The 26,458-nt window shown below is 46.3% G+C and overlaps 10 protein-coding genes across 10 annotated transcripts; 5 read left to right on the top strand and 5 right to left on the bottom strand.

Annotated features, from left to right (window-relative positions):
• Nucleotides 1–1,723: 1,723 nt before the first annotated feature.
• Nucleotides 1,724–2,848, top strand: BGW36DRAFT_420959 (Mannoside phosphorylase; the record flags this gene model as incomplete). The annotated part of the gene is made up of 2 exons (XM_046219525.1): nt 1,724–1,816; nt 1,844–2,848. 2 exons carry the CDS (start codon nt 1,724–1,726, stop codon nt 2,789–2,791), a joined length of 1,041 nt encoding a protein of 346 aa, XP_046065408.1. The 3' UTR covers nt 2,792–2,848.
• A 1,029-nt stretch (nt 2,849–3,877) lies between these two features.
• BGW36DRAFT_330707 (beta-galactosidase) lies at nt 3,878–7,263 on the bottom strand. Its single transcript, XM_046212819.1, has 8 exons — nt 7,187–7,263; nt 6,826–7,128; nt 6,496–6,753; nt 6,412–6,427; nt 6,251–6,346; nt 6,056–6,190; nt 5,314–5,983; nt 3,878–5,246 (listed from the first exon to the last, which is right to left on the bottom strand). Exons 1-8 carry the CDS (start codon nt 7,216–7,218, stop codon nt 3,940–3,942), a joined length of 2,817 nt encoding a protein of 938 aa, XP_046065407.1. The 5' UTR covers nt 7,219–7,263; the 3' UTR covers nt 3,878–3,939.
• A 1,580-nt stretch (nt 7,264–8,843) lies between these two features.
• Nucleotides 8,844–10,235, top strand: BGW36DRAFT_352294 (RlpA-like double-psi beta-barrel-protein domain-containing protein-containing protein). Its single transcript, XM_046213379.1, has 3 exons — nt 8,844–9,126; nt 9,197–9,262; nt 9,315–10,235. The coding sequence occupies exons 1-3, from the start codon at nt 9,055–9,057 to the stop codon at nt 10,014–10,016; spliced, it is 840 nt and encodes a 279-aa protein (XP_046065406.1). The 5' UTR covers nt 8,844–9,054; the 3' UTR covers nt 10,017–10,235.
• A 1,580-nt stretch (nt 10,236–11,815) lies between these two features.
• On the top strand, nt 11,816–14,246 carry BGW36DRAFT_391533 (amino acid transporter). Its single transcript, XM_046217602.1, has 5 exons — nt 11,816–12,229; nt 12,311–12,368; nt 12,429–12,435; nt 12,489–12,649; nt 12,731–14,246. The coding sequence occupies exons 1-5, from the start codon at nt 12,076–12,078 to the stop codon at nt 14,028–14,030; spliced, it is 1,680 nt and encodes a 559-aa protein (XP_046065405.1). The 5' UTR covers nt 11,816–12,075; the 3' UTR covers nt 14,031–14,246.
• Nucleotides 14,247–15,185: 939 nt separating this feature from the next.
• Nucleotides 15,186–16,532, bottom strand: BGW36DRAFT_402045 (uncharacterized protein; the record flags this gene model as incomplete). The annotated part of the gene is made up of 2 exons (XM_046218819.1): nt 15,186–15,731; nt 15,780–16,532. The coding sequence occupies 2 exons, from the start codon at nt 16,530–16,532 to the stop codon at nt 15,186–15,188; spliced, it is 1,299 nt and encodes a 432-aa protein (XP_046065404.1).
• Nucleotides 16,533–17,067: 535 nt separating this feature from the next.
• BGW36DRAFT_309197 (putative MFS transporter) lies at nt 17,068–18,969 on the top strand (the record flags this gene model as incomplete). The annotated part of the gene is made up of 7 exons (XM_046212390.1): nt 17,068–17,442; nt 17,505–17,771; nt 17,830–17,849; nt 17,909–18,240; nt 18,301–18,342; nt 18,401–18,596; nt 18,657–18,969. The coding sequence occupies 7 exons, from the start codon at nt 17,068–17,070 to the stop codon at nt 18,967–18,969; spliced, it is 1,545 nt and encodes a 514-aa protein (XP_046065403.1).
• A 543-nt stretch (nt 18,970–19,512) lies between these two features.
• BGW36DRAFT_391527 (DHBP synthase RibB-like alpha/beta domain-containing protein) lies at nt 19,513–20,352 on the bottom strand. The gene has a single exon (XM_046217601.1). The coding sequence runs from the start codon at nt 20,304–20,306 to the stop codon at nt 19,533–19,535; it is 774 nt and encodes a 257-aa protein (XP_046065402.1). The 5' UTR covers nt 20,307–20,352; the 3' UTR covers nt 19,513–19,532.
• Nucleotides 20,353–20,389: 37 nt separating this feature from the next.
• BGW36DRAFT_391526 (putative UbiE/COQ5 family methyltransferase) lies at nt 20,390–21,546 on the top strand. The gene has a single exon (XM_046217600.1). It carries the CDS (start codon nt 20,564–20,566, stop codon nt 21,359–21,361), a length of 798 nt encoding a protein of 265 aa, XP_046065401.1. The 5' UTR covers nt 20,390–20,563; the 3' UTR covers nt 21,362–21,546.
• Nucleotides 21,547–21,833: 287 nt separating this feature from the next.
• Nucleotides 21,834–22,943, bottom strand: BGW36DRAFT_433745 (uncharacterized protein; the record flags this gene model as incomplete). The annotated part of the gene is made up of 3 exons (XM_046221315.1): nt 21,834–22,071; nt 22,157–22,690; nt 22,753–22,943. 3 exons carry the CDS (start codon nt 22,941–22,943, stop codon nt 21,834–21,836), a joined length of 963 nt encoding a protein of 320 aa, XP_046065400.1.
• Nucleotides 22,944–24,014: 1,071 nt separating this feature from the next.
• Nucleotides 24,015–25,665, bottom strand: BGW36DRAFT_330687 (aspartic proteinase II-1). The gene is made up of 3 exons (XM_046212818.1): nt 25,103–25,665; nt 24,468–25,006; nt 24,015–24,380 (listed from the first exon to the last, which is right to left on the bottom strand). Exons 1-3 carry the CDS (start codon nt 25,417–25,419, stop codon nt 24,052–24,054), a joined length of 1,185 nt encoding a protein of 394 aa, XP_046065399.1. The 5' UTR covers nt 25,420–25,665; the 3' UTR covers nt 24,015–24,051.
• Between the last annotated feature and the right edge of the window lie 793 nt (nt 25,666–26,458).

Below are 26,458 nucleotides of genomic sequence, written 5' to 3'. Positions count from 1 at the left end.
TTAGAAAGATTCGATTTCTACTATTTCCTGGTCTGCGCGCCTTTCTGCCCCCAAATATCCAAGACTAATAAGCCACATTTATCACGTAGGTCAATAAGCTGTTGGCCCACATGAGCCGCAATGAATCAGCAATGAAGCCATATGGCATACTGTGAAATCGTTTATCCAATGTTCCACCCTTGTGCCGCAGCTATTTAGATCCGATGAACCGTAATATGAAGGTGTTAGATATACTATTCTAGTATCGTATTATAAATGGTATCAGCACTGTGGTTTTGGGAAATATTTGGATAAATGAGTTCATATAACATCAGACTGGAGTTATGATAGGAAAATCAAGAGAGTTTGTTACTAGTGTAGCTGGCTTTTGTAGTGGCAACCGTGCTGTTTATACAAAACACAAGTCAATAGTGTAGTCATAAGGATTCAGTTGCGGTTCATTTTGTCGGCGATTAATCTAGCAAGTCTTTGTAAACAGCAAATCCAATTGAAAGTTTATAGATCACGATGAATGAAATACTTTGTCTAGCCATGCCACATTCATTTTTAATGAACTGTCCTCCTGTTCAAAACTACTCAGCGTGGGAGGAGGTTCAAGAATCAATATCCACAAATGATGCTCAATACCTGCGTGGCATCTTGTCAATTTTAAGATGGAGGTTGTCAATCTCTGGTGCCTCTATTATACGATCTTTCACTAGTATAGGATCTATGATCATTTCCGCAACGTAACTCCCTTTCAGGCCACCAAAGTGCTAGTTAGTGCTGTCCAAGGGATTAGAGCAGTACTAATCAAGGCCCACAGGGTCAAGCCGAGGGTAAAAACCGAAACCTTTTCAGCATTCGTTAGTATCCGTGTCTCCATTCGGCTGCTGGGGGCACTATTATTGATGACATGTGGGTTTGAGTTGTAAGGCTAAGCCCCAGATCGCCGTCACGATCACACAACGGGCGTTTAAAAGGTCCGATGAAATTGGGCATTATTGTTGCACCTATTATACTCTCTTCGACTCGATGAGGTGTATTATGTGTATATAGCCCAACCGGAATGGGTGGGAGAACAAACTCAAACTCGTCCACCTGACCCTATCGAACATTCAACCTCCCTTCTTCCGGAAGTTCGTCTATGGTATCAAGTAGAACATTAAAACACATCCTTGGGATTTACAGATGGCCTACCAAAATCGTAATTTCAATTCGTAATATCAATTTACTTTTAGCCCAAGGCATGCATGCCTTCGGCCTCCATCAGCTCTTGCAGTACGAAAAAAGTATCTATAAAGCTTAGCGAAATGCAGTTTCGGTATAACTATGGAGTATGGACCATAATTAATCTCTCCATCAACACCAAAGTTGAAAGCGTATCGTCCTTCCTTTGCCTTATTCTATTCTACTTGCTTTTCAACCGCCGACTCAGCTGCGAATACCATGCGGGGTGGGGCATTTGAAAGTCGCCGATGGCCCAATGTAGCCCACCAGTAAAGATTCGCTGTAACCTCACTGGACGAGAGCCTGGTCGCCTGAACCGACCCCTCGCCAAAAGAAATACCTGTAGTGGCTACTAATACATACAACAACGTTCTTGGCTTGTGATAGATAAAGTATAACAGTTGCGCCATCATATTTGGAAGTCTCTCACATTATTTGCATTAGGGCGTACCTTTAATCTACCATATTCTCATGCTTTCATATACGTCGTATTGAAGATCAACGGTTTCACACAATGCTGTCTCAATCTTTTCTTTTGTCATTTTTGCTTTGCCCATTGGTCCTTGCGGTGAATCCTCTATTGTCAGAGAAAGCTGGCACACCACCCGTATATGAGTCCGGGACGCCGCCAAAGATTAACCGGAACTCCACGCAAGGTGATTCGAGCTATAGAGCGCCTTACTTTCCCATCCTAAACTGGACCCAATATGAAAACAACCCCATCTTAGGAGCCAATCAGGCACGAGGATGGGAATCATCCTATGTTTATAACCCGACAGCAATGGTTATTGATGATATGGTGGTCCTCATTTACCGTGCGCAAAACTCGAGCCTCATCTCGACTTTGGGTCTTGCCTGGTCAACGGACGGATACAACTTCACTCGTTACACTGATCCTATATTTTATCCGACAGAGTCCTATGAAAATCGCGGAACTGAAGATCCTCGATTGATCCGAGTCAACGGGACTTTCTATATGACCTACACAGGCTACAGCGATTCCGATGGTGTCAAGCTTTGCATGGCCACATCTGTTGACCTATTAAACTGGAATAAGACCGGACCTGTTTTACCTGATATCGAACACAGCAAGTCAGGTGCCATTCTAGACGAAATTCAACCTGACGGCACATACCATATGCATTGGGGTGACGACCAACTTTACTTAGCCACCTCCATCGATTTGATCCACTGGACCATGCCCACAAACAATACTTACGCAACGAGTATATTGGAGTGGGAACAGGCGTTGATCGAATCTGGTCCACCTCCTGTGAAGACGCGGGATGGCAAATGGCTGAAGGTGTACAACGGCGTTGCGTCCCAAACACAAGGAAACTATGTCAAGCAGCAGTATTCAACAGGCCAGATGCTCATAGACCCCATTACCTTCCCTTATGGGCCTCCCGTCGCACGATTAGAGACACCAGTCTTGACCCCGGACACTGCGGATGAGAAGCAGGGCCAGGTAAATAACGTCTTGTTTAGCGAAGCGTGTGTTCAATTTAAGGGACAGTGGCTTATGTACTTCGGCGAGGCCGATACGTACCTAGGAGTTGCATCTGCACCTGTGCAGCCGTGATAACATTGAGAGTTGAAAGATGAGTTTCAAACTACCACACAGGGCTCTAAGCCACACCATTTGGTACAATGGAAGTTGGAAAAAATATCTGATATAATAATAAAGGCAGATCTAGAGATAATTTTCGAATACCCCTACATATGTAGCAATAGATGTATGGTCGGTTTGTAAATATTAAACCAACTTGTGTCTTCTGTCCCGATATTAATCTCGTGGCCCAACCTTTTTAATACCTAGGAGCATCTATTAGAGTTCTTCAGACTCACAAAAAGAGGCTGTGGGGTTACATTCAGCCTATCTCGCCTAATTCCCAGAGGACGGAGCTATCAGATCATATAAAGCTCATAAATTGAAGTTCTTTTAAAACATCTCTAGTACATAATTTAATCCATATTCTAATCATAAATACTTTTATTAAGGTATTTAATATTAAACGATGTTTTTTATAGGTCATACACTGTAGGCACATAAGAGTTGCGGGGTGGATGTTCGATTACAAAACTCTAGTAAATCATCTCCAAAATCAACTGAATAGAGGCCAAATAGGCTGTTATATTACTACGGGAGTGACAAGAATCACTCAATCAAACGATAATCAGAGGTATGAAAGCACTATAATTGTTTATATGCTACCCGGTATTCAATACCGAAACTGGGCTCAGGTGACGCATGTACTCTGCAACATCTCACGTGCGATTAAAGGCTATCTAACACAGTCACAATAGAATTGATCTTTATTTCAACAAGGTCACTATACGTACGAAGCGGCTTACCGGACATTCGTAAACCTCTCATCTAATTTATGGATTAGAAATAACTCAAGAGCCTGGCCGATAGTGCTTGACACTCTGTTATTCTAATTATTGCAACGGAATTACTACAGCACTTGCCATGTTGGGTGGGATCGATATTATATCAATGATAAAGGGGTTAAGTATTGTCTCTTATTACTTTTATCGAGCGAGTTGCCTTCAACTGTTGTATGGAACACGTCTAGATTGATGCTGAACAGCATTTCATGTATTGTACAAGTGTAATATTTTGAATCGATTTACATAAAGTGAAATATAGCCAAAACAAAAGATTGTCGCCACCTGTATATACACTCAACTAAGGATATTGTCATGTAGTAAGTGTGTTCTTCATGCCTAATAGGCATTAGCTCGCTTGGTATACACCGGCTGGTCGGCCAGTTCAACTACTATCGGGCTGATTGCAACAGTGTTATTAACTAATTTCAGAGTGTTCAGGCAGCCTCCGCTAGAGTTATATGCGAAAATAGAGATGGCTAGCCAGTTGTCGCCATTATAATTCAAAATTCCTTGCGGTACGGGAAATGTGGTCTGCGGTCCAACCGAGGGTGCATACTTTCCAAACTGGAAGCCATTCACATACAACTGAGCGCGATATTCGCCCCCTGAGATGCTGCCTTCATCAAACTGGAAGGAGAGGGGAATGTCATAGCCACTAGGCAAATCAAGCGGTAGCTGAGCGGTCCAGAAGCCAATTCCGGCGGATTCTATTCCATTAAATGGGGTGGAGTTGCCCCAACTGTAAGTACTATCATTCACAGGAGGCGAAGGAAGATGAAGTCCTTGGCGTTCAGCGTAAAGGCCGCCCTCATTTAATGGACCACGAGCTAAATCGATATATTGTTCGCCGCCTAGATTGCCAGTTAACTTCCAGCTAATGTCCGATTGACTATGGCCGCCATCCAGGCTGTAATCAATGACGCCACGGGGCGCTCGAGACCCTTCTTCTATGCCCAAAGTCTCAATAACAATGGTGATGACATATGTAGAACCAGATTGGAGAGTTGGAAGGGACAGTAAATAGGGGCTGTTTTGCTGGTACGAACCAACAAAGGTGTCGTTGATCCAGACTGCGGTCTCAAACACGCTGCCCCCTTGAGTGGTGAGATTGAGCTGCGTTTCTTGACCATTAGCGGTGAAATAGCCACGGTACAACAGAAACCCAACATGATATCCATAGTCAGAGCTGAATAAAGACTTGGGTGTGCTCAGCCCATAGTCCACGTTCGAGGTAGAGGATAGGATTGCGTCTGTCCAGCCACTATCATTGTAGGAGCTTTGTAATTCTGGCAGGCTATCGATGGAGAACCAATGTAACTGCGTCAGATCCGGAAGGATAAAATTTGGCATTTCAAATATCACTGTAGTTGTCCAGAACCCTTGAGAATCCTTAGTAAACTGCTGTTTCTGGCCGTTAATGTAAAGACTATTGGCGCTCGCAGGGGCGCCGAAAATCTCGACTGTTGTTGTCGCGTTAAAATCAGCAGCAATATGAAGTTCGTCACCCTGAAGACGGGCTGTGCGAACCATATATCCCGCACTAAGAACAATAGAACTTGCAACCGTAGTATCGGATGTGTAGTTGTGGGTGGTTTCTGATGTTACTAACTGCGGTACCCAGAAATTATACGCCGAGGAGCGATCTAAGTGAGATTAGAGACACCAAGACAAGCCCCAGACAGGCTAAGAAAAAAGCTATGGCTGGCTTACCGAGGAGAAAGAAATAGATGTTACCTGCCTTTACAAGGAGGCGTGAACCAGTTATATCCCAGGAAAGAATTGTCTGGTTACCTGCATACTGGTAACGTATTGTACTTGAATCCCCTTCCAACACTGTGATATTGGGGTTCGACAACCCAATTGCCAGTTCTTCATGTTCGCCTATATCCCCGTATAGGACTACGACAGTATACTCACTGAATTCCTTCCACGTAAATAGTTCGGCAGTAGAGTAGAGAAGGTTAATATTACCGAGCGGATAATCTGTGACCAATATCTTGGAGTCACGACCGAGGAGAGACAAGGCGCCTCCCAACTGGGGAAGATTAACGGTACCATTACTTGTTGGGAATGTGATGGTATACGAGGTGTTGTCTGTAGACGTATAATCAGAATGGCGAATGACCCAAAAAGACGAATTACTGGTCCGGCCAGTGAGAGGCGAGACTGAGATGTCTGTTGTGTTGGCCACAGAGATGGTGTTATTCGATGGTTGCACATCCAGGTAGGTTGGAGAGACTTTTAGGAAGTTTCCGAGTAATTTCAATTCACTGTACTTGTCACGGTCGACGGTGCGCGCCTCGGTTATGGCCGCTCCATAGTCGTATGATGTATACCCGTTAGGGTACCCTACATTTCCCCAGTTCGTCCCCCCGTAGATCTAATCAATAAGAGGAAATTATTAGGGTCCGAACAGTTATCCATCATAAAGTTGGAAAGAAGTTAGGTTTACCATATAAATGCTGAAGAATGAAGCACCAGCCGCAACGTTGTTCTTATACCACAGCCGTTCAGCCTCAGTGCCAACCATTTGAGCACAACCATCAAAACCAGAACCGCCCCAGCCATCCATCGAACCGCCTTGAAACTAGAGAAGAGGAATATTGGTTAGAAATTGTTAGAAATCAGAAGAATGATCTGAACTAACCTCAACCAGGGAATACGGGGTGGTTGGACTCTGGGACTCATGAAGCTGATAGAAATTATCGGGGAAAGTAAACGCGGTCCAGTTGTCCGGATTAGACTATAACAATATCTTGTCAATCGAAGGTTCGGCCCTAATCACACATATTATACTGTGCTACTCACGCAGGAGAATCCTAGCCTAAATGTATCACCCTTTATTTAGCCGACTAGGCTTGAAAAGTGGGGATAGACGGTCAATTTACTCACGGGTAATAATCGTGCCCGTAAACATCCACCGCACCGACACCCGAGCCTGGGGCGTCATTCCCATAAGGGCCAGCGTCATTGCTGATAAAAGGGACCACAATACCGTTCGATCGGGCCTCGTCCATAATATACTGCATGTATGTTGGTTCGAAGTCGCTCTGGCTGACCGAATATTCGTTTTCAGGTTGCAGCAGAATCACGGGACCACCATTGGAGATTTGGAACTTAGAGATGACTGAGGTTGTATTGCTGTAGTAACTATACAGCTGTGAGTAATTTGGATCGACGCCCAATTTCTTTTCGATTTTCGCGGATAGCTGGTAAGCCTACGTGTGAAATGAATCCAGAAAGCCGGAGTCGTTCGTCCGCAGTGAACCGGTCATCCTTTCGATCCAGCCGGGAAAGCCACCGCCAAAAGATTCGGCCTGTATATATGGCCCCGGGCGCGCGAGAAGGTAGATACCTGCCTCCGCTGCAGCTTCAAAAAATGGTGCCAGGTCAAAAGCTCCATCTGCGCGATATACGCCTGGCTCGCCTTCCAATAGTGCCCAATGGACGTAGAATGATGTTGCTGAAAAACCGAGGGCTTTGATCTTCTGGAATATGTCCAGCCACAACGACGGAACGGGGAGCCTATATTGTACCAAGTAAATTAATCAATTAAACCGTTCCATACATATATGCCACATACCGCCAAGGATGGAATTCGCCCGACAACAACATTTGCCGCTCTCCATTGATGAAAAAGGACTGGTTGTCCCAAGTGATCTACAGTCGTTAACATCGTGGTATTCAGGTGATGTATCACTCACATTATTCTGTAGGAGGTCATTAGCAGTATACTGAGGACGAAGAGTTGCCCAGGTCTGTGGCAGAATGGCTGCAGCCAAGCCAACAAGAGTGTGGATCCTCATGGTGGCGCAAAGATGGAGGAGTCATTCAAAAAAACCCTGGGGAAAAGATTAATGATAAGAGTTTGAAAAAAATAAAGTAAAATGAAATAAAACATTTATGTTTTCGACTAGCTATTGTAATTGGACAGTATTATTAGGTCTTACATTCCATTCAAGTTGCAACAAGATGGTAAGTTGGGGCCGGCCCCGATCATGTAGTAGTAATTAGCAGAGCTGTGCGGTGCGTGAAGCCTAATTGGTGTAGCATTCCAGCCCCGGCGATGTTATTGACTAATGAGAAGCTCTACAACTCTACATAGAACGGATGCGCTGATTTCAATGAGTCTAACCTAAATAGGGAAGTTAAAGAAGGTCATCATGGATTTGACGGTCACGTGTTGAATTGACTTACCCCTGACAACACGTGACCTTCCTCCCGCGGCTGCCTGGTCTTTCACCCTTTATTTTCAGGCATTAAAACAGATCCAAAGTGTCTTTGGACCCATATTAACAAGTGCCGGTTGATCTTTTCTTTCCAAATTCTTTGGTGCCCATAATACAAAGCTAAACAGAGTCGCTCGATCGCATACCATCTAATCTACAGCGTTCAACAAGCTACAGTGCTAAATATTTTCAGTAAGCCAGCTTTGCTTGTAACCTTCCTGGCAGGAGGCAAGAAAGCCGATATTCCGTCCGTATTTCAACCATGAAGGCGCCCCAATATAAAGCATTACAGAATCAGCTGCAAAGTTAGAATTACTCACTAGGGTGGTTTGTGTTTTTCAGTGCTTGTCGAATAATTTTGGATTTTAGAGAAGGGACATAAAAGAGTTAGGCGAGTGCTAGCACAAATCCGGGACATCCGGGTCTCGGTGTGTGTGATACAAATAAGACATCTGGCCAGAGCTGGCGCTTAATTAGACACAAGCTTGACGCAGTTCTGGGCTACGAACACCTCTCACCAATGTGATTTCAGAGTCGATAGTACCAACAGCCACATCTAACACTATTTAATTAAAAAAGGTGCCGAGTGTGGGGCTTGTGGATATGAAATACCCATGAATATTATTATAAAATATAAACTTAGAATAATAATAACCGGCCAAGTTTCAGTTCGGGATGTAAGTTCCTGGTCAGTCATTCCGACCAGAATTATGACCCGGAAGAATTGGCAGGATATTATCCGGTGTACTCAATTGAGTCTAATATTAGTAGTGAGCACATTGAGGGTTTCATTCAGATCAAGCATTTTATTCATCTAGCATTAAATTAATCTCAGCGTTATTACTATACACCGTGAGCCGACGCTAGTAGCTCGTTAGTATACGCTACTGTCACAGCTTGATTAATTCAAAAATTATATCTAATCATGATGACGGCTTGTAATAACCCGAGATAAGATGGCTTGCTGAAGAAACGAGATTGAAAATGATAATATTGGTTTTAAGAGAGAAGCCGAACTATAAAGTCCGGTGTTTCCTCGAGGGGATACTGATGATTTGCACTGTTCAACTTTCATATAATCTTTAGTCACTCGTTGATTTACCTTCTTCCTCCTTATATTCCTTTCGATTCTCTGGTTTTCTTGTTGCTTTTGGTTTTGACCAGACGTAATTTCTCTATTCGGTTAAATTTTTCGCGAAGAGAATTTTTCGTCTACAAGAAAATGAGGCTGGTCCTTTTCCCCCTTTGGGCGTTGGCAAGCTCGGCATCGGCCGTTTTCCTGGCCACGACTACAGTAAGATAACCTCTTTCAGCGGAAATCACTATTCAATTTTATGGATTACCGATACTGATTGTTTAAATAGCGTTATTACGATGGCCAGGAGGGTGCATGCGGGTGTGGCACTAGCTCTGGCCTTGACTCGTGGCAGGTAAGCTCAAACAGTATGATGCATCAGCTCTTTTTGACATCGCAATGATTAGACTGGAATTAGTCCAAAGGTCTACACTGCTGCCGGCTCCCAAGCTCTTTTCGACACTGACGGTTCCTCCTGGTGCGGCGCTGGATGTGGCAAGTGCTATAACCTGACTTCTACAGGCTCTTCAGCATGCAATGGCTGTGGAACTGGAGGGGTAGCGGGCGAAAGCATCATCGTCATGGTGACAAACTTGTGCCCATACAATGGAAACCAACAGTGGTGCCCACAGCCTGGTGCTACTAATGAGTACGGCTACAATTATCATTTCGATATCATGGCCCAAAGTGAAGTGTTTGGCGATAATGTCGTGGTCCAATTCGAAGAGACTGCATGCCCAGGACAAGCAACAACTGACTGGGAGACATGTGTTTGCTATGGTCAAACTGACACTGATACGACGACTCTTGTTTCCGCCTCTACTGCTTCTTCTGCCGACGTCGCCGCGCCTTCTACCAGTAGTAGCACAGCAGCGACCTCGACTGCTGCGGTGGAAACAACTACAGCTGTGGCTGAGTCATCTTCAACACCTCCCTTGTCTTCAGCAACTTCCACGTTATTTACAACTAAAACTTCGGCATGCTCTGGCCCCGTACAGACTCTGTATGGCCAATGCGGTGGAGCGAACTGGGCCGGTGCTACTTCCTGCGCGTCGGGATCTACATGCAAAATCCAAAATCCTTATTATTCACAATGTCTTAGTGATTGAGTCCAAGGTGAAGATGCATATACTCATGCTCTGATATTTTCTCATCCTTATATGTTTTCCAACCCTCATTCGTTTCTATATCTGTGTTAATATAACACATAAATTGTGTTTTATTAAATCGCCCAAACCAATTCTTGCAATCACATTGCACAAAATTCAATTTTGACTTTCCTGATAGTCCATGACAATCACTATATAGGATGAAATCTCTGGTTTTCAGTTCTGCTTTGGAGCAAAGAACATCCCGCTCCACAAACGTATGGTCTTTGCTTTCCGAAATAATGCCCAAGCCAAAAAGAGGATGTTAATACCTCCAGTGAGGGGATTAGTCGTTTCTTTCTAGCTGCATTCTGTAAGATTTGGAATATAAGGTCTAACGAAGTAATTAATCTGAAGGGAAACATCTACGTGTTTCAGGCCAGAGCAACCGCTTTGGCGTGAAATCGGATAAATGACATAAGTTTCACTAACAAGTTTATAGGCCGCCAGGCCTATAGTTACCTCATAGCGGCATTCTATAACGGTGGGGTATTGACGACGCATATCTAAGTGCTTCAGACTCTAGCGCCAATGCTACAAGTCTATCACAAACATCATGAGGATCATGACTAACAGTCCGGTGAGTTGCAGACGGCGACGATCCACCCTAATGATAGCGATGGAAATAAAGTTAAAGAGAACATGTAGTCTCCCCTGACCTACACTTATTCTGTATGCGTCGAAAGACCGCAGACTGACCAATTCAAACAAGAATATTGCATCCCACAAGGTAACAAATCTAGACCACAACTAAGCTGACTAGGCACAAGAAATTTCGATTCGCAATAAGTTCGCGCTATGAAAGAAGTCGAGATAGCCTGCCCCTCCCAAGTACTATTTCTCCAAATCATTTGTTTCCACATCATAGTCACAGTAGCTCGGAGATGATTTCACTAGTAGCCTCCACACATGCAGTGACTAAGTCGAGGACGCCAACACTGACCATCTTTGATAATGCTCCGTAAAGAGAGCCTGAGGTGCTCAAATGCGTCACCTGGTAAAATTGAATTGCATAATATCATTGATGGTTATCGTGTCGGAGTAATTAGGCAAATAGATCATAATATACCTTTACATCTTTTATATTTTTACTGCTTCTAATTAGTCCTTTATTTTAGATCTGATTAATTGGATAATATAGAAGCAAGTTACGATATCCAAGAAAGATTAAGTATATATTCTATTGAAATTCAATTACATATCGTAATATAGATAGATCTAATTAAGTAGAATAGTATAAAATCAATCATATATTAATAATTTACATTTAGATGTCTTTAAAAGAATACAATATATGAACACGCCATGGAGAACATTGCGTTGCAAGTGATCTTGTTAAATATATGTATTTTAGAATGATTCTCGCTACATTATGTTAAAGTTTTGATGCGGCCTAGGCTTATCAATTGATATTTCTACATATGTACCAGTTGACATATTCACAGCATTTAATAGACGTTCAGATATATTACTGAATGTAGGGACATGGGATGATAGCCGACTGAAGGCGAATCCAGAGATCCGCCTGGCGTCTTGTGCAACTCGTATTCGCTATCATGTAGCACCAGCTTATCAGAAACGCTAAGGCAGACACGTCGTCCTGTAGTACTGATAGGACTCTGCCGCGATATTATTGGCCGGGCAACATGTGCCTTCGAATAAACCACACGACCCGGCCTTGGCGCCAAGACAGCGGCGCCCTCCGCTGTTGGGCCCGCGCCTTGCTAGGGTCGTATTCTAGATTGCAATGCCCGCCCATGTGGCTGGCAAGCTGTTAGTTGAGCGTGGAATATAACATAGCCCACCCCCGCACTGTGTCGCTTCTTTGGACACTGTTTAAATACCTGGCAGAGAACTCTGCAGCCGGGGCTCTGTTTTCTATCTTGTGTTGTTCCCCTCTAGCCATATCTTTGCTTCACTTCTCTGCGTTGTTAGCCAGCATCGTGGCGGGGATCACGTGAGACTTTTCATTGTTCTGTTACGCGTGTTCTCAGTCTTCCCGAGCACCAGTTCATCCACGATGGGTGCGTTCGAATATTCTACAGATGCCGCGTTCAAGGATAAGCATGAGTCGAGCGCCGATGTTATTGCGGCTGAGGAAGGCGGCATAGTCACTCAGTCTGATGGCCATGAACTTCACCGTGCCCTCAAGGCTCGTCATATCACGATGATCGGTATATTCCACCTTTTCTTTTCATATTTTCACCCCACCACAAAGGAACAATTGCAAAGTTATCGAGCTGACTAGTAAAAAGCTATTGGAGGCGCAATTGGTACAGGTTTGATCATCGGGACCGGGTCAGCTCTCCAGAAGTAAGTTCGTTCTTGATGAAAGGAAGTAAGAATTTACTCTAATCAAGCTTTTCACCTTAGGGCTGGTGTAAGTTGTACTCTAAATCTGCGGGAACGGTCTTGTCTCTGACGTTGATCTAGCCTGCGTCCATTCTGATCTCGTATTCCATCGTCGGAATGGTCGTGTATATGGTTATGTGTGGCCTAGGGGAGATGGCTGCCTGGTTGCCGCTGGCATCTGGCTTTACTGGCTATGCAGTGCGGTTCTGCGACCCGGCTCTAGGGTTTGCCTTGGGTTATACGTATGTTTCCCAGCACTATTCCGTGCGTTACATTTGCGTTACATTCAAGAAATAATTGCTTAAAACAATTCTTTCTCCCAGATATTGGTTCAAATACATAATCGTCACGCCGAATCAATTAACTGCCGGTGCATTGGTAATCAAGTACTGGGACCCCAACGGACGTATCAATGCAGGTGTCTGGATTACTGTATTTCTCGTGTTGGTCGTGAGCATCAATTATTTTGGGATCCGATTCTTTGGCGAGTTTGAGTTCTGGCTCTCGTCTTTCAAAGTCATTGTCATCCTGGGGCTGATTCTGTTGTCCTTCATCTTGATGCTCGGTGGTGGCCCGGACCATGACCGAAAAGGATTCCGCTATTGGAAGAATCCAGGCGCATTCAACACATACATTGACGATGGGGCAGCAGGTAGATTCTACGCATTCTGGGCCACCATGGTGTCTGCAACTTTCGCCTATTTGGGTACGGAGTTGGTGGGTGTGACCGTGGGCGAGGCGCAAAACCCACGGAAGACGATCCCTCGTGCCATCAAGTTGACATTTTACCGTATCGTTGTTTTCTACATACTCAGTGTACTTCTTGTTGGTACACTAGTCCCGTACAATTCGCCCGACCTGATCTTTGCAAATAAGCAATCCGGCTCGGCTGCGGCATCTCCCTTCGTAGTTGCCGTTCAGACTGCAGGCATCGACGTTCTTCCACACATTCTCAACGCCTGCATTCTGTTATTTGTCTTCTCTGCAGCTAACTCTGATCTGTACATCGCAACTAGGACGATTTATGGCCTTTCAAAGGAAGGTAAAGCACCCGAATTCTTATCGCGAACCAATAGTCGTGGCGTTCCAGTGTATGCTTTAGCTCTTTGCTCTGCTATTGCATGTATTGCCTACATGAACGTCACCAACGACTCGAAAACTGTGTTCAGTTACTTCGTGGACTTAGTCACCGTGTTTGGCCTTCTCAGTTGGATTTCTCTATTGGTCACGCACATCTACTTCGTTCGGGCGCGCAAAGCGCAAAAGGTGCCGGAGAGCGAGCTTGCCTATAAAGCGCCCTTTGGGGTCGCCGGCTCGTACTGCGCACTCGCGTTTTGCATTATTATCTGCCTGACCAAGAGCTATGATGTTTTCACGGTCCACTTCAACTACAAGAAGTTCATCACTGGGTATCTGGGCATTCCGCTATATCTGATCCTCATCTTCGGGTATAAGATTGCGACCAGATGCAAAACAGTCAAGCCGCACGAGGCCGATTTGTGGAGCGGGAAGGATGCAGTGGATCGCGAGGAGGCCGCGTTTCTGGCACGCAAGGCCACGCATGAGGAGAAGCATGCCGGGGCGAATTGGTTCTATCGCAACTTTGTATCGTGGCTGTTCTGAGAATCTCCTTGGGATGGGTTTCTATGGCTTGATGCATTGGCCGTAGGGTAGACAGCAATCGGTGTATCAAAAACAATCAAACAATCAATCAATAATTTGACGCTAGATTCACTCATCCATGCACTATCCCCAAGTGGGAAGAGCCTTCCGGGCGCTAAGACGGGTCCGGAGTGGGCCGCCACGCGAAAGTCATCTCCAACACAGGATTGGCTGGTCTGGGGGGGTTTTTCCCGCTGCTGCCTTAAGCGATCCTTGTTTGTTTTAGAGAATCTCTATATATATTGAAGATTACCCAGAATGCAGGTCAGTTGACCTCTCCACTAGCGTCAAGGCCGACTTAGGGTCAGCTTACCTGTATGCACGTACATTCGTTCCTAAACAAGACCCTCCAGATTGTTCCGAATCGCTATGGATACAGTGGCGACCGAGAATGTCGGTATGTTGAGTTAGCCTCCTGAACCAATCACATTGAAGCAGCCCTAAGATGGTGATACATATTCTTGTTAGACGTTGATTAAATATTTAAACCTATGCTGCTCTCTTCTTTTGATGCTCTTGTACATAATGCCTCGAGTATAACTGATAAAACTGACAGAATATTTCATTATGATTCAAATACGGCCAAAGTAAGTGCCCCTTCCTTTTCCCTGGGGCTTTGTCCAAAAAAACAGTCATTTTGACGGACATGTGCCGGCAGCAAGAGATCGTAGAAACTGGAAGGGGCTTGGACCTTGATGAGCCTTGGTTTCACCATGCTCTCTAACTTGAAAGAACTGACATTGCTATTTTGTCAAAAACGGGGCCACAAGGATTGAGGGAGAGATTACCAAGAGCTATATGATGTGACAGAGGAGTCTTATGAGCACCACATCCAGCTGGTCCTGGTTGCCCTAAAGGGTCACGGCGTAACTCAACAGATTATCGTTATTCAGCCCACCTTTCTCAAACTTCCGATGACCCTCCCTCGGGTAGGTACCATTGGATCTCTCTAACGATTCCTCTCACTGAGCTAGCGAGCAACAAAATAGCAACTCCCAAGCCCCATGCAACTTCGCAATCAACCCAAAGCGGCTCAACTGCACATATTATGATCGGAATCCCGGGTAGGATCTCCGAGGCGGTGCAACTGCTCGGCGGCCGGAGATGAACAGCAACTCAACAGCCATGAATATGAGCGCAAAGAGCAAAAATCGTCATCCCAAATTCGTCAACTGTCTGAACCCAACGTTCGATTCTTTCCCTTTGTTTGGGTTCCTCCTTCTCAGGGGATGGCCATAACTCGGAGATCACCAAACTCCCATCTTCCCAATCCGATAGGTATTGATCATACACCTTATTCCACGTTTCTCGGTTATCCGCCTCCCACAATGCCTTATGACCCGGTACATAGACGTTTCTCAGTTCGTCCGCTATAAATTCGGGCAGTAGCCGGTCCGCGTTATAGATACTGCTGAAGACGTATAGAATAAAGACTGTACGGCGTTTCGCGGCAGCGACAATCCAGGATTCCCATGTTGGTTTGGTCCGTTTTATTTCGGCGGTACAGAAGAGACCATTTCTACTTGTCCGGAAGGCCAAATCCATGAGAGTTACCATGGTGTTTTCCGAGAAATCGCCGCGAGGGGAGAAGTACATCAGGATTGAGTAAATAAGGTAAGCTTGGAAGGCGGACAGGAGGTCGTAGTCGTGTTGATTTGGGCTCTTTAATGCCATCAGCACAGTCACGTATAAACAGGGAGAAGTGCATACCTCACTAGCGAGCCTATCCATCTCCCGCCTGAGTGTACTCATAACCATCTCCTCGCTCCCAGGGACAGCGTGTTCCCACATACGTACTATACTATAGCAGTTTGCTAGTGTACGAGGAATCTCGTTCCCCTTCACCTGGGTGTGATGAATGATTGGAGGGACATGTCCGTCCTTCAGCATGTTCCGCGGATAAGTCCTCAGTATCCGCTTAATAAACTGTATAGTATAAGGAAGAACGACTTTTTGGATCTCAGTTCGCTCGAGTGTAGTCGCGAAGTAAGGCCTTATCCATCGGGCACGAATATCGTCTGCCTCAGAGCTGGGAGTCAGGTCGATCTCTCCGAAGTGAAGCTCGTTATTTCTGGGAGTCCTTCTGGGAGATTGTCCCTGGGACTGCTGGGTCGGCGGACACCAGATGGTATTTTCAACGGGAGACCTACTAGGAGCACCAGCATCCGACGGAGAAAGTGGCGTCTGTAATGCTGCTGAAGCAGAGAGTGGACCCGTAAAAGAAGACACGTTGAGATAATCCAAGCGTCCGAATTCTACTTCTAAGCCTCCTTGTGCTAGGCGCGAGTCTGGTTGCTCCGATGTTGAAGCCGTCGTCTCATAGACGCAGTTCCGGTCTGTCAATCTGCACCGCGAGCATCCGGGCTTTTCTAGACTGCACCGGACTTTAGACTTCGCGCAACTGCTGCAGGCTTTTCTGCGTGGAGGACGAGGTTTCTTTCTGGGCGTGGTCGGCGTGGCCATGGATCGCGGTATCGCGCAGTCAATATATTATTTAGCTGATGAGTGAATCGCAAACTCAAGAAAGCATATCCAGACAGTTCTCGGAAAGTCTGGTCATCAACTCCGATCGCCGCGGAGAAACGTCATGCTAGCGCCACCAAACTGGGTACAAGCCCGGAACTCCGAGACGAACTCCGAAGTTCGGATCTATGATATCGAACGTATTGTGTAGGTTCGGGGGAATTATCACGGTTATATCTATTGGTATTTAGGATATAGCACTAAGATTCGTAGTCCTGTACTATTGATAGTTTTTGTATCGAAGATTTATTTACTGCCCAAATCATCGTCTAGCGGCTTGGCCTCAGGCAGTTTCTGAGCAGCGTGTTTGCTTTGCGCGGAATTCCGGTATCCTTATGAAGAGAATCTGCGTTCAAGCTGCCCGAAACGTCAAACTCCTCGGAGTGGTGACCGGCTTCAGCGCGCTGTCCATAAGTATTTAATGCCATCGACGCACTCAGAGAGAGCGAGTATAGAGCCCTATCAAATTTCGACCATGGAGAGCCTGAACATTTTGCTCCGTGACAGCCTATTCGGTCGGTTGCTCAACTATGCGTCAAAGGGCCGATTTTTCTCTTACAATGGATCCAAAACCCTCAAAGATGAAGACCTCCCAAGCCCAGACCCCCAGCACCGGATTATAGTAGACTTCGTTGGCCCTGATGATCCAGACATTCCTCAAAACTGGCCCACGCTGGCAAGGGCAGTCGCTGGGCTCAATGTAATGCTCTTGAACTTCAGCTTCTATGCAGCATCGGCAATCTTTACGCCGAGTATCTTGGGTATCGAAGAAGCATTTGGTGCTACCATTGCTGAGGGCACACTGGGGCTTTCGCTCTTTGTTATTGCGTACGGAATTGGGCCTCTAATTGTATGTCTGCGCTTCAAGAAGACCACCGATATAAGGATTGTACTAACCATGCATATTTCCAGCTTTCTCCTCTATCAAGCCTGTCGACAATTGGGCGTTCGCCGGTATATGTCCTTGGCTGCCTTGCATTCTGCTTGCTCAACATCGGAACGGCTCTGGCAAAAAATCTACAAACCGTTCTGGTACTGCGCTTTTTGGGGGGCCTCATCGGAAGCACACCTATCAGCGTCGGTGGCGCCTCGCTGATGGAAATTTACAGGCCAACTGAGGTTCCCTACGCAATTGCATTTTACGCAGTTAGCGGAGTCTGTGGGCCTATTCTGGGACCGGTATGTCAGTCTACGTACATCTAGACATCCAGGGCTTTACTAATTTTGACAAAACCAGATTATTGGAACCCTTGTAATGTTCGTTATCGGTCTTGTTACTTGCTGAATATTATTTGAAACTAATAATTATCGGATAGAAAGCGTTGGAAAACCTGGACAGCAACGCTCTGGCTACTTTCAGGCATCACGGCTTTCACGACCGTATCTATTTTCTTCTTTTTACCTGAGACGTTATCGTCGAATATCCTTCTACGACGAGCAAAGCGTCTTCGCGCGCAGACGGGCAATCCTGCCTACCAGAGTGAAGCTGAAATCCAATCACCAAACGAAAATCTCGCTGTACGCATTGTCAAGGACATGGGCAACGATCTCAAACTTGCCTGCCTGGACCCAGTCATTCTATTTGTTAACATTCACACAATGCTAGTTTACGGTGTCCTGTACCTTTGGTTTGAGTTCTTCCCATTCGGTAAGTTAAGCTCTCCTTGATGCATTTTGCCCACGTTATCCTGACAGAGTAATACTATAGTCTTTGACGGCATTTATAACTTCACCGCAATCCAGCAAGGCCGTGAGCTTCCCTCAGCTGACTTTGCACAAAAGACTATGTTAACAACGATTCTCTGCAGTTGCCTTCTTCGGTATTCTCGTTGGAGCGTCAATTTCGGTCGTTGCATACGTTCTGTGGTTATACTTTTCCTACCAGCCACGAGTGGCAAATGAAAATGTCGTTACCGAGCCAGAGGCTCGCCTCGTCCCTGGACAAATAGGGGCTGTTTGCATTCCAATTTGTCTTTTCATCTTTGCATGGACATCCCGAGCAAGGTAAGCTAGCCACTTGAGTCAATTGATTCTAGCATGAGAATTTTAACCTCCTGTACGCAGCGTACACTGGATCGTCCCGATCATCGGAACAGCATTCTTTGCACCGGGCTTCTACCTCACCTTTCAATCCATCCTCAATTACCTGGGCGAATCCTATCCGCGCTATGCGGCAAGCGTATTTGCCGGTAACACTTTCTTCCGAAGCTCGTTTGGAGGAGCACTGCCGCTTGCTGCACCAAGCATGTTAAATTCACTTGGAATTGGATGGGCCTCGAGCATACTGGGGTTCATCTCTGTTGCCATGGTGCCCTTACCTTTTATTTTGCAGCGGGTGAGTTTGCTGCTAGGACTGCGTCCCGTCGGGTTAAACTAGGTATAGAATTATTTGCTAATTTGTATAATATAGTACGGGAAGAGACTGCGTTCTTGGAGCCCATTTGCGAACTAATTAACACACCTCAAGGTCTGTCCCTATATTGGCTATATTGGCTTCGTACTAGAGGCCATGGTTTCAACTGCGCTTGCTGCATACCGCTTCGACATATAGAAAACTAAAAAGTTGACACGGCCTGTCAGGAAGATCATCTCGGCGGTTGATGCCTCTCCCTTTGAGACTCTGAAGCTGTCCGCGTCCACTGGTCTCCCATAGATTTAATATTTCATCAAGACTTCATCCTTTCCTTTTTTCTTTCTGTACAATTACTTTTATAGATTTATTGATTACTTGTTTATCCCACTGCCAGCTCCAGTGATTGGTACCTATTACTGCTACATCATGCTCCAGCTCGGCATATCTTCAATCTAATGTCTAGTAGGCAACATTTTTTACGTTGCAATCAATCGGACAGCTCTTTGAAGAGCTGTCGACGACACTACGAACCTAAAAAAGAGCAGAGGAAGCTTTATGTGTAGGATCAATTTGCAGAAGACTTTGATTTATTTCGCACAAATTCCAGACTCGCTAGTCTTGTAATCCGGATCCTCCTCAATGCTTACACCGGCCTCCTCCAGTAAATGAGGAAACCATCTTACCATTCGGTCGCGAAAGACCTCGTATCCGGCTCCCTTCCGCAGCACCTTCATGTTCTCTGCATCGAAATTCACGCCACCGCGCCTGTACACATGCCATTTCTGTAGACCGTAATCCACCACCAAGTCTACCGCGTCAATCACCCTCGGCTCAATATCTTCGATCCGAAATCGTTGCCCCTGGCCGGTCAGATTGGCCGAAGTTCCGAATGTTAACATGCCCTCGGGGTCCTCATCGCAAAGGCGACCGAGTTCCTGCAGAAATGGACCTTCAGGAACTGCGATACTGACCGTATCACCCTTGGTAACCTGGGATAGCGTAGCGGGATCGAGAGTTGCCAAACGCGGGTGAAGCTTTTCGGTATCGTATTTGGCAATGATCCCAACAATCATCGCCATATCTTCTGTCAGGACCCGTGTCATCTCAAACTTGGCCTCGGAGAGCACGTGAATCTCTCGATGTTGTTTGTATGTCCCGATGATGCCTATGTTGTGGCCCTCCCGACGGTCTTTGGCTGAGAAAATCCGTTGGATTCCCGCCTGTGTGCTGGCCAAGAGTGCGTAGCCGACATCGGTCGGGATGATGACGACTCCTCCACGTTTAAGAGTATTATAGGTCTCTTTAGCGTCGCGAGGGACGTTGGGAGCGGTGCCTGGCTTGGGTATGAAACGGGGAGCCATTGAAGGTTGAATAGTGATTACATGCTAGTCAAAGAAGGAATATATGTGGCCAAGCGAATGCGACCGCCTCATGGTGACTCGAAATTGCTGGTGTGGTTAGTCACCTCGGAAGCCGGGTTCGGAACTCCGATCACGGTTGTCCTACAGACATTTGCGTACCGTCTATATAAAACGCATTAAATTTAATCTTGATTGAATCTTGCCAAACTAAACAATTGCCAGCTCGATCAATCCAAACCGAATACTAATAAGGAAAAATGGCTGTCTACATAACCGACCATTCCAATTCTGTCCTCAAAACCCACAGTTGGCGCACAGCGTCCAATTCCGCCACCTACCTCCTACCACACATAACTCCGACGTCCAAAATCCTGGACATCGGATGTGGTCCTGGCTCAATCAGTGTTGATTTCGCCCGCCGTGCAAACCAGGGTCATGTCACAGGGATCGAAAACGTCCCTGATCCGCTCGACCAGGCTCGACACCTGGCCGCCTCGCAAGGCGTGACTAACGTCGATTTCCGGCTGGGCGATATCCACGCTCTCGAGTTCCCGGATAATACCTTCGATATTGTTCATGTGCATCAGGTGCTGCAACATATTGCTGATCCTGTCAAAGGGTTATGCGAGATGAGGCGTGTTGTGAAACGTGGTGGGATTGTCGCAGCAAGGGAATCCGCGTCTATGATCTGGTACCCAGAAAATCGCGGGATCGACAACTGGCTCGAAATTACTCAACGAATGGGAAAGGCGAAAGGCGGGAATCCGCATCCTGGACGGTATATTCATGTCTGGGCGGAAGAGGCTGGATTTGATCGGGCGAGTATTAGGAAGAGCACTGGGTCGTGGTGCTTTAGTAATCCGGAGGAGAGACAGTATTGGGGTGGATCGATGGAGGAAAGGGTTCGATCTTCGGGCTTGGCGAAGACGGCTGTCGAGGAAGGTTATGCAACAAAGGAGGAATTGGAAAATATTTCTAAGGGATGGAGGCAGTTTGTCGAGGATGAACAGGCGTGGTTTGGTCTGCTGCATGGGGAAATATTATGCTGGAAGTAATTGACCAGGTTGGGCCCTTGTTCTCATTTCTTAATGTTTACTCTTGACTGCCGTTATATCTCTAGTCATTTTTTTAGCTTGTTAAGTAGAGAAACGATATCTAAGGGTTGATTTTATTGTTTAGCGAGGAAGACTTTTCGAGGTAGAATTTACAAACTATTGAGGCATTCAGGATTGCAATCAAATATACAAACAAAATAAAAAAATTCCCAGTCCAAAAATCACCGAGCTCGTAATTGCTTTGACCAACGGGGCGTAGGTTTGATAGTGGACGCTTTCAATTTACCTGTTCGCCATTGCCCCCTTTGCTTTCCTATAGATTGCTCCTCTGAGCACCCACGTTTTCGATACGACGGCATCGCATGCTTTGGCGAAGATACCGGCTTGGGACCGGATTCCAGACTTGCGGTCTTTACTGCTCCACTGGTCACTCGCTGTGTGAAAGTCTCCACCATGTTTGAATCGGTGCTCGTCACTGGACATCCAATAGACGAAACAGAGGCTCCAGAGGCTTGGTGGGCACGTTGGACTTCACCACGGTGATGGGACCGGATTCCATCAACAGAGGGTCAAGATTCGCTATGTCAAAATTGAGTGAGGAGGCGGGAGTTTCGGTGGCTTGCTGAGTCTCTAACTCTGTGGACGCTTCTCCAGAGGGACCGTCGCTGAGGATAAACTGTGGCATTCCGGAGAGATGACATAGTTTAATCCTGATATCATATTTGTGCTCCGTACGGGCGTGGGCCAAGAATTCAGTGATTTTGGCAAAGCTAGGAAGGTTGGGACAAGCCTCACCGTTGCAGCTGATCCCGTCGTGTGTGTGCACGGAGCAGATAAGAGTCGATGAGATGACGACGAAGAGAATCTGGTCGCTTGGAAGGAGATCTATGCGGAGGAGGGTTTGACGCCGAGCGATAGGATATAACATAGCAAATTATGCAGACATCCATTAGGCATTTCATATTGTATTCTTCACGAGGCGAGGGTCCCTCTGGTTGGTCTGGCGGCTCATCATTTTCGTAGTCGAATTTCCAATCAACACGATTGCCTCGCCTGCTGGGCTCGCAGAGCCTCAGGAGCGCAACCATGTCCTTGGCAACCTGAATACGACGCGCGAGCAGCTTGTCCTCGTCATAGTTCTCCGCTTCGGGCCCGCAAAAGATCTCCACGAGGCCAGCCCGTTCAGGAAAAACGTATTTCGGGTTGGGCAACTCCCAGTTTTCATCGTCAGAGCTGTCAGCATCACATGTTTCAACCTCATGTTCGCAAAGCAGCCGCTTGATCTGTCGGTCCAGTTCGAGTACAGGTGCGATAGGGAAATAATCCTTTCTGGCTGTCTCTCACGTATCGGTTGCCAAATATTTGCGAAGTTTGGTTATTTCTCTGCTGACAGCTTCGTGCCTTTGATAAGGTGTGGGAAGGACTTTTGGGTATTTTTCACAGTGCAGGCCAGAGATCGCATCTCCGCCAGAAGCTCTTTCTTCTCTCGTTTCAGCTCCAGGATTTCCGGATGTTGGCAAATAGCACGCTTATGCGTATCGGTAAGCTCGGACGGAGCTAATGGGATTCTCTTCCTGAGCATGCCGCCAGCGACACGCAATAAACTCTCCTGAGGCGGTTGAAGAAGAATAACATGTTGGAGATCATGTCCAATGAACTGTGACTAATAGTGCTTTTCGAATACTGCTCACCCGATCGACCAAGCACCCTTTGCCGCTCCTGGCTAGTGAAGTGCCCTGCCTAGTCAGATAAAACCTCCATAGAGATGGTGATAACATTTCAGAGACTATGTACGAGAGTAACCCATGATTGACTTCAATTGCGGCCCCGACTCCATCGTACATTTTCGAGGTCTATACAAGAGAGATTTTGGTTGCCAGACAAAGCGGCTCAATAAACACCTGGAGGTTGGATGGCGTTTCTTTCGACAAGGATGCGGTGTCTGGCGCCTCTGTGATCACAAGGCGAATCCAATAATTTATAGCACTACTGTAAGCGCTGCCTCGGAAACTTGGTATCCGACATAATTGGGTGGTTTCAGCCTGACCGGTCATTCGTCGTGTTTTTACCACGGATCAAATGCAGCGACGTCGGGAGTATTGCCTGTGATGGTGGACTCACAGCTAGTTGCACGGCTGCGCCGTCTACTTCGCAAACCAGCTACATTGATTGCAATAACGGGGATCCTTCCAATGGCGTTGCTAGAGACTGGTGGTACTGGCGTGTCGCCTGTGAATACTCTTGAGTGCTAAGATCTTGCCTGATATGATAGTGATACCCGCTGATTCATCAGTGTGTGGAGATTACTAGATATTATATGGTAAGAGAACACTGACAGCTCTTTATAATATTTTGCGTTTACTAATAGTATAAGTGAAAATAAGAACTCTGTTAATGAATTTTCGTACTGTGTACTATTAAGTCTACCTCTACATATTTATATAACCTAGACCAAATATGGTCTGCCAATACTAGCTACTCAAGCTATACACCAGTCTACATCGAATCCGATCGACGGGCTAACTTAGAGACCAAAAGAGAATTTCTCTAATGCTATATTTCCATTGGAATTCCTAAGTGATTAGACTATATAGAGCGTCATAACGTGTAAATACAAACGCATAAAACCGACTCTTAAGATCATATGTGAAAAGGCTACCACAAACCCCCTCGCCGTGGATTCTGCCACCTTACTTCTGGGCAGCGAAACCAATTTGGGGACCCTCGGAATCGAAGACGACGTACTGGCTCTTGAGGAAGACATCACCGAAGATGGATAGACCGATGCCAGAGTTGGACTGGAGACCACCGTAGATCTGGTCAGATCCGACGGATGCAAAGGCGATGTATTTACCGGGGACGGTTGCAGTGTAGCCACCAATCTTGAAAGACAAGTCGGGGGGAGTGGTGCTGCTGGGGAAAACATAGCCACCCTGGGATGAGTCGTACTCGGCGCCGTCGACCTTCTTGTAGTAAGCGTCGACAATGCTGTCGTCGAGGAGGAGGGTGGTGCCGGTGTCTAGACGAGATTATGTTAGTTTAAAGGGCAGATGTAACGTTTACTAAGGAAATGCCTCAGGCATATTTTGTTAAGTGTGTTACATACCAGCAATACCGGTGACGGATTCAGAGGCGGAGACGGAGTCTTCGCTGGATGAGCCAACGGAGTATCCATCGGCAGTGAAAGACCAGAAACCTTCCGAATCATCGACGTCGGTGTAGGTGATCTCACCAGTGTACTTGGAGTCGTCGGTGAAACCAAAATCGTACACACCGGGTGCGCCGTGCTTTAGCAGGACGCCGAAAATTGGCTTGCTAAGGTAGTCCTTGACATTGTCAAAGAAAGTCTTCTGAGGCTTGGGGCTGACAGTGTTGATGCTGCTGAAAGCAAGACCAAGAAGACCATCGATCTCGGTGTTCTGGGTGAACTCGCTGCTAGCCTTGGTAGCGGCTTCAATGGCTTGCTTGTCAAAAGAGACGCCGCCAACTTTGACGGTATCGGTGTAGACGTCACCGCTGGCAGAGCTGCCGTCACCATAGCTGATGTCCCAGGTGTAGCCTTCAAGCTTCTTGGAGGAGCTACCGGGCTTGTAGTAGTTGTGGCCCTTTCGCTCGGAGGCAGGGGTCAAGGAAGAAAAGGCCCAGCTGGGATGAAAAAGTCAGCGATTCCACTACTTTGTTCTCACATACTCGACTCTATTGAATCTTTGGCTGGGGAAGAAAAGTAGGAATAAATCTTACAGATCAGCGGAGCCAGTATCAATATCAATGTTAAGAGTGGCATCTCCAACGGTGATTTTGGTGATGTACTCTTCCTCTCCCTGGCCGGGGGTGGTAGTCACGGAACCAGTGGCAGCTGCAGCTGCAGCAACATTGCTAGGTACAGCAGCACCGTATTTGGAGTAGGCTTTTGCAAGGTGAGCAGCTGGGTGGCGGGCGACGCCCTTGGGGACAGCAACCTGCTGCAGAGAAAATCCTTGGCTGGCAGGGGTCGCAGGGAGAGCTGCGGCGACAGCAGAGAGAGCAACCAAAGAAAAAGCAACGGTGGAGGGTGCCATTGTTTTGATGCAACCTTTATAGCAGAAGCCGTGTGAGAATTTCGAGTGTAGATGGTTGAAGATATCGCATTGAGTTGATGGGGAATAAAGGCCAATTTATATTACTCTGAAGCAAATGAGGTGATGTTGGCTCAAAGTTGCCAAAAATAATAAACCCTGCGATTGAGATATAAGAACATAAAGTGATGCGACCTTATCATTTTAGATGGAAATCATATCATCCGCTACTAATGCGTTGCATGTAACCAAGCCGCAAAACGCAAGAGCACGCCATCTGAGTATTCAGGGACTGGATATAGCTTCACTTAGCCAAGACATGATGGACAAAGCTCCGACAGCAGACTAATAACGGAGAAAGGAAACTAACACGAATATCGCAGGTAAAAGTGATGATGTGCTTGCAGAAAAATACCAGAAACGGCACGAGCAGAGAAAGCCCATAGCCCCACGGAATTATCCCATCCTGTCCTTTGTAATTTTTACGAATTTTAACTATCGATTTATTGATTTATCTGACAGTTGCATGGCACATCGATTGTTACCCCAAAAATAGCAATGATGTACAGCGCCTAGTCGTTTATCATACTTCGTCATTCGCCAAGCCCAACTTAGCAGTTTAGTCACTTGCTACCTATGAGAGTGCCTACTTTGATGCAGTGTTTAATGACTCTATGAGACCAAGTAGTGGAGTTAACTTGGATATATGGATAGATGTACGGACATGTGTCGACTTTACAGTCCGATCATGTAACCCTCTTGTAATAACAACCATAGAATCGAGAGTAACTAGGTGACAACAGAAATTTAATGTCAGGACAATCGAGCTTCAGTAATAACACGACTATGCATGGTTTCTCTAGCTCGCTGTAGCGGCACATCCATCATACCTGATCAGGAGCTACCAATTGTAGCCGTCAGACCCGAATCTGATTTTCGTGTCAGCGGCTGCTCTTGTTGTCGATCATCATGCTCGGCCTGCTTGATCTGCCGATAAGAGATCTAAACAGATCTAAAGCTGCTAATTGGTTGTGTTTTGCTG

The sequence above is a fragment of the Talaromyces proteolyticus genome (assembly GCF_021365285.1).
Source record: "Talaromyces proteolyticus strain PMI_201 chromosome Unknown BGW36scaffold_16, whole genome shotgun sequence".
Classification (NCBI taxonomy): Eukaryota; Fungi; Ascomycota; class Eurotiomycetes; order Eurotiales; family Trichocomaceae; genus Talaromyces; species Talaromyces proteolyticus.
This window is presented reverse-complemented; position numbering and strand designations above follow the sequence as displayed.

Excerpts from the sequence above, each read along its gene's own strand:
- BGW36DRAFT_391526 (XM_046217600.1), top strand. The coding sequence starts at position 20,564 with ATGGCTGTCTACATAACCGACCATTCCAATTCTGTCCTCAAAACCCAC.
- BGW36DRAFT_330687 (XM_046212818.1), bottom strand. The coding sequence starts at position 25,419 with ATGGCACCCTCCACCGTTGCTTTTTCTTTGGTTGCTCTCTCTGCTGTC. Across the intron at positions 25,007-25,102 it reads GATACTGGCTCCGCTGATCT|CTGGGCCTTTTCTTCCTTGA; the intron begins GTAAGATTTATT and ends TTTTCATCCCAG. Across the intron at positions 24,381-24,467 it reads ATCCGTCACCGGTATTGCTG|ACACCGGCACCACCCTCCTC; the intron begins GTATGTAACACA and ends AATCTCGTCTAG.
- BGW36DRAFT_330707 (XM_046212819.1), bottom strand. The coding sequence starts at position 7,218 with ATGTTGTTGTCGGGCGAATTCCATCCTTGGCG. Across the intron at positions 6,754-6,825 it reads TTTCTGGATTCATTTCACAC|TTACTACAGCAATACAACCT; the intron begins GTAGGCTTACCA and ends ACAGCTGTATAG. Across the intron at positions 5,247-5,313 it reads CATCTATTTCTTTCTCCTCG|ATCGCTCCTCGGCGTATAAT; the intron begins GTAAGCCAGCCA and ends AATCTCACTTAG.
- BGW36DRAFT_391533 (XM_046217602.1), top strand. The coding sequence starts at position 12,076 with ATGGGTGCGTTCGAATATTCTACAGATGCCGCGTTCAAGGATAAGCAT. Across the intron at positions 12,230-12,310 it reads TCGTCATATCACGATGATCG|CTATTGGAGGCGCAATTGGT; the intron begins GTATATTCCACC and ends ACTAGTAAAAAG. Across the intron at positions 12,650-12,730 it reads GGGTTTGCCTTGGGTTATAC|ATATTGGTTCAAATACATAA; the intron begins GTATGTTTCCCA and ends TCTTTCTCCCAG.
- BGW36DRAFT_391527 (XM_046217601.1), bottom strand. The coding sequence starts at position 20,306 with ATGGCTCCCCGTTTCATACCCAAGCCAGGCACCGCTCCCAACGTCCCT.
- BGW36DRAFT_352294 (XM_046213379.1), top strand. The coding sequence starts at position 9,055 with ATGAGGCTGGTCCTTTTCCCCCTTTGGGCGTTGGCAAGCTCGGCATCG. Across the intron at positions 9,127-9,196 it reads TTTTCCTGGCCACGACTACA|CGTTATTACGATGGCCAGGA; the intron begins GTAAGATAACCT and ends TTGTTTAAATAG. Across the intron at positions 9,263-9,314 it reads CTGGCCTTGACTCGTGGCAG|ACTGGAATTAGTCCAAAGGT; the intron begins GTAAGCTCAAAC and ends CGCAATGATTAG.